The sequence below is a fragment of the Zerene cesonia genome, chromosome 5 (genome assembly GCF_012273895.1).
Source record: "Zerene cesonia ecotype Mississippi chromosome 5, Zerene_cesonia_1.1, whole genome shotgun sequence".
Lineage (NCBI taxonomy): Eukaryota > Metazoa > Arthropoda > Insecta > Lepidoptera > Pieridae > Zerene > Zerene cesonia.
The window spans coordinates 8,135,339-8,141,108 of NC_052106.1; the positions used below are offsets into that span (position 1 = coordinate 8,135,339).

General features: G+C 31.9%; 1 protein-coding gene across 2 annotated transcripts in view; it reads right to left on the reverse strand.

The window, feature by feature from the left end:
- Positions 1-4,916, reverse strand: part of LOC119840063 — a 33,314-nt gene extending 28,398 nt beyond the window's left edge. For both annotated transcript variants that reach the window (XM_038366566.1, XM_038366564.1), the window contains exon 1: positions 4,531-4,916. In XM_038366566.1, the coding sequence (XP_038222494.1) occupies positions 4,531-4,726 (196 nt within the window). In that variant the 5' untranslated portion in view covers positions 4,727-4,916. The remainder of the gene's footprint in view (positions 1-4,530) is intronic.
- Between the last annotated feature and the right edge of the window lie 854 nt (positions 4,917-5,770).

A 5,770-nucleotide genomic window follows, 5' to 3' on the forward strand; every position in this document is an offset into this window, starting at 1 on the left:
TTTGTTTCTATTAGATATAGCAACACAGCGAACAAAACGCCACTCGTCCACACTATACCTACCTATTCTATTATTACTTGTATCACGAAGTTTGAGTTTATGGCAAATTGTTCATAGACACAATCTAGGTCCTGGAGAAATCGTGATCTCTGCTCGAAGGGTTTTATAGTGTTTGCGATACGAATATTAGCGATTTGACGTCATGTAGAAAGTTGCAAACTGTATGTGAGCATTTCAAAGTATTTTAATCTCTATATAAAGAAAATGATACAGTACGCGTGTTATTTCGCGGACGTAAATACCTATAGTTATTGTAGAATTTTAATACAGTTCTTGTTTTATACCAACAAATTATAAAGTAGCATTTTAAAATATTAATAAAATTTGATTATATGTCTAAGTACGCAGATATGGAAAAAATGCAAAAGATCTGCAAGACATCGTAATTCCGACTTATATATAATATGGCTAGACGAACGTCCCAGCTCCGCCCGGATATCAAGATTCCTGTTTTATCCCAAGGGATTATTTAAATTTAATTAAATCTCCCTTGTTTTCATAAAAATCCATTCAGTAGTTTCAGCGTGATTGACGGATAAACATCCAAACAAACACATTTATTATATTAGGGTGATATAGAGACCGCTTATTGTCATAACAAATATTGTAAACAATGTTATTATCTCGTTTAAAATTGGTCATAAACTGTTTCAAAGCATATTACTTCTCAATTTATATTACGATCAAACGATAATAATAAAATCAAAATGCAAGTGCACAATAAAACTCAACAAACTGTGATATTCCCACGCATTTAGCCGTCAACAAAAACCAGAACCTCCTTGTAAGAATAAAAACAATTGCATAAATAAACCGACCTCCTGACCTCCATTTTACAGGTTTGGCATCTGTACGCAAATGTACAATGTTGCTGAATTTACCTGTAGGTATGTTTTTGTTTCAACCGACTCCAAAAAAGGAGGAGGTTATCAATTCGACTCAATTTTTTATGTTAGGTACCTCATACCTTTTTACTGGATATCGATTTTTGAGATTAATTTTTTGTTTTAAAGCTGGTGCCTGCTATGGGGTTTGATTAAAATTTGGTCTAGTTCTGACAATTTGAAGGTTTTTAGTTTATTGGTAAAATAATTAATTATTCGTGTTTTAAATTCTACCAATGAAATTGGAATTCAAGTTCATTTATTGCTTGAATATTTCGTTATTCATTACATGTTTTGTATAAATATAAAATGTTTGGTATGTGAACATTCAATAAATATTAAAATATTTTCTTGTGATCTAAATGGCCCACTACGTTTTTTAACGCTGCCGCAGAACTAATATCATTCTATAAAAACCAATGCCAATATATGCGAGCCACTATTGAAAAACAAAACACAACTGTCACTGTCACAACAAATGCGCGGGAAAAATGTTGGACATTTCACGTGCATTTTTTACAATAAATTACAGGCACGTCCACAACGAGATTCAATTCAACCGGTACAACGCACCTTCAATTTATTATTTATGTTATTGCGGGTTTCTTTCTCCTTTTATTTCAAAGTTACAATATTTATTTTATTCATACATTTACAACTGTAATAGATTTTTAATTCATCATTACTCTTTCTATGCAAAAATTTACTAACATTTATTGATCATACGTTATGATTAGTTACCTGAGCATAATATTCCATTAATTGTTATTAACAATATTCAGCAAAGACAAAACTAATAAATACACTTAAATAAAATAAACTTAAAAATGCAATCAACAGTGCCACCAACTTCTTTCTTAAATGTAACATTTTTAAATAACATTTATCCTTCAGATTAACATATTAGTCAACATTTGACAATTAAAAGTTAGAAAGATAGGAATAAAAAACAGAGCACTTGAAATTGATAATTCAACGTCTTGACGTAAATTTTTCGCGATTTCAAAGATAAGTTGGCAATGTAGGCATAATTATATATTTTAATACAAAATGACATGAATTGTAAAAATGATTAAAGCCAAAAATGTTTTATCACCTTTTTCTTACTAATAATGTTGTTTCAGGTTTGGGCTGATACCGTCTGACTGACTGAAAAAAAAAAATTACCATCAAAGGACCCTAAACAAATTCACTTCTATTCCTACCTCGGGGATCTTAGTAAAGAAAGAAAGTAAGTAATATGTTTAGTGAAAAATCCTCACTGCTAATTAATGTATCTATTTCTTGACCTAGGTATATTAATTGAAATACTATAAATTCTGCAGTCATTATTATGGATTAAGGTGACAGTGAAATAGGAACATTATGCGACACGGTTGAACCTGCTCATCAACTGATATTTAAGCGCTTTTACCATGAACGTGATTTATTTCGACGTTTAATTTAATATGTATTTTAGAAATGCTGTTATTAATACTATGTATACATATCATAAACATTTTATTCTTCTTCTCAGCCTTTGTATGTCCACTGCTGGACGTAGGCCTCTCCTATGGCACGCCATTTGGCCCGATTAAAAGTTTCTTGCTGCCAGTTTTTGCCTGCTACCTTTTGTATGTCATCACTCCACCGAGTCACAGGGCGCCCTACGCTACGTTATTATTATTTTATTCATAATGTGTTACAATCTTTGAAGAATTTTTTGCTACATTCATTGTGGGAGTCGAGCACGCTTCGGCACGAATTGGGCCAGCTCGCACCGGGGAAGTACCACACCCCCACAGAAAACCGGCGTGAAATAGTGGCATACCACTGTGTTTCGTACGGTGAGTGGGGGAGCCGGAGGCCCATTTTCTTTTCCTCACCCGTCCTAGTCCATTCTTTCTTTCTATTCGTTAATCCTTTCCTTTTCCCTTACCCCATAAAAGCGGGCAGCGCAGTCACAGAGGTACTTCCTTTGCGAATGTTTATGGGCGGTGGTGATCGCTTACCATCAGGCGAACCACCAGCTCAGCTGCCCGCTATGACATAAAAAAAAAAATACAGTTCATTGAAGAATTGTAGTTTACCTTAAGATCGTTTAAATATATAAATATTTAAAACGCAAGTGTTAAATGTAACTGTTGCTATCTAAGAAGGTTAGTAATTTATATAATAATGATTCAAAATAATATTTTGACAACCAAAAGCGACAAAAATACAATTCATTCATAATGGTTATAACCATACAAACCACAACTAATAAAACTTCTCGATAAAACGCCTTTGCTTGCAACTGTCTCACAACCGCTCGTATGTACTCCACCTTATTGTCTGACCATAAATATGCAACTAGTCATCCAGACTGTCTACTTTCTTTAACAGGACTTTGCGATTTTATAATGCAATGAAACTATTTATGAACTTTGATTCATTGCCTTTCTTAGTTATTAAAATAAAGGAAAAGCAAGTATTTAATGGTCTTGGAGTTTATAAATACTTTGGAAATTTGAAAAAAAAAACCTGCCTACATCCATTCGTATTGCAAAATTAGACAACATAATAAATCTTGTATATACATATACTATAAATATCGGAATATATATAGAATTTTATCACATTTCACAAGTCAGGAAAGCTCGCTGTTATCAAAAGGTCAAGATAAATCTTAATTAACTCTGCGTCGTGTCAATATTAAGAAAAAAATAAAGGAAAATCTCTGACATGTTGTTGTATATTCTATGGTTTTATAAAATAAGTACTACTGGCTGACTTTCAGCCACGCCAGTTAAGAGTTAATATCGATAGAGACTAACCAACTTAATCCACTTTATATTAATTCCTTCCAAATCCAATCCTATGCCATTCCAAAAATTCTGTTACAACAAAACTATATAATTATATCAATCCGTTGCAACTAAACACCCCTTTTTTAAATATCTTTTCAAGACAAGACTCTGTTTAGGGTTAAGTCCGTAAATATTGTTTAATGTTGTTCAATAGTTGCTCTATCTGTACTCTATCATCCTTATGTTGTACCTAACGATGAATGCTGCTCAAAATACGACCAGCCGGTTTATCCGTAATCTTCAAACAGATCGACAAAAACATACTGATTATAATTCTTTGAATAGAGAGGTAAGCAAAATAACATTTTTATTGTGAATTATATTTAGAGATTAGAGGACAAAATTATTATTTTGATTTGATTGCTTTTGTGTAATTGAAAACATTAATCCAAGTCTAGACTTTAGTGCGCTTACTCAGTTAGTACTCTTAATGAAGAAAGATCGATACAAAACACAAATTAAACTTCTAACGTCTACATAATTAATGAAGGTAACCTAACGACCTTGCTGCCATAGATAATAAACGTTAGGCACATTGCACCTTCTATCCACATTAGTGTCATATTTCTAATAGATGGAAATATTTTTGAGACATTTTGTATAACATTGCGCGCATATATTAATATATTAACATGCTTAATGATCCGGTGAAAATTATGAGTGACAAGTTATTTTAGTACAGTACAGTTAGATTTCTAATGTTTGTGCTGTGTTGCCAGTAATAATGTTTTTTATTAATTTGTTGATTATAAACTTACCGTGTCCAAAAAATCCTCGCTTTTCCCCAACCGCTGAAGCATTTATTTTCAAATTATTCGAATGGGCATCTCTCCAATTATCAACTTTCCTCTTAAATTTAGTTCGACCATTACTTGCGGCACAATCACAAAAACATAAAAATAACATCACAAACAAAATCACTGAACATTTTAATCGAAATAATTTCGTATACATTTTTGTCGATTCATAATTGAATTAAAGGTATATTTCTTTGGCACTAAAATTAATTTTCTAAGTATATTAAAACTCATTTGTTATATACTCTTTGGTGAATTAAAGAAAATAAATGTCACATTTTCCCGCGTAATTTCTTGGAACATGCTTCGAGTGGCGGCGTGTGCGCGGCGTCTTTCACTATACTGACTCGACAGGTTTGCGTCGACTACCGCAAGCGAATTAGTACAAACTACGAAATTGAGTGGCAAAAAACATAATTCACTCTGTTGTGGTTTTATTTTTAGGGTTTAAGTGTAAGATTGGAAGTGGTTCATAAACAATCTGAACCATACGTAGAACTCAACTAACTATACTCTTAAAAATATCATATAACTATATCTGTCAACTATTCAAATTATAGCTACATAATAACAGATCATGCAAAGCTAAATCTAGCTAGAATATAGACTTGTGAAATATGAACCGCCGTTAGGTTTTTAATATTTTAATTTTTTATTTAACGAACAAAAAATAATATAAAGAAGCACAAAACAAAATAAAAAATGCAAATAGGTTAGGTAGGTAATTATATTTATTTTGTTATTTTATTATGCAGCGCTTAATTCATAATAACAACTTAATTTCGTTTCGAAACAGGTTCGATTTTATGTGAAGACTATAGACCGAACTAGTAATAAACTGAGCGTCGTAGGTTAGTTCCTCCACAATCAAAGAAAAGCTTCCTACTTATCTCTTATATTCTACTAAAAATTATACTATTTATTATTTATTATTTTATTGGCTAGGTAGTGTATATCGCGGTTGTTATAACACTACTCTATATCCTTATATATACTAAACTAAACTGCACATCCGATTAACACGAATTTATAGAAACGATAGCTTTTTTACATGGTTCTGTCTACAGGCAAAACTAGTTCCAAATCTGTACCTACACCAGACATCTATGTAAACTGCTCAATTTGGAATTAAAAACAATAGTCAATATACGAGTAACAAGCCCAGTTAACTTAAAGACCCTCAGTACTTTAATATCTTTTA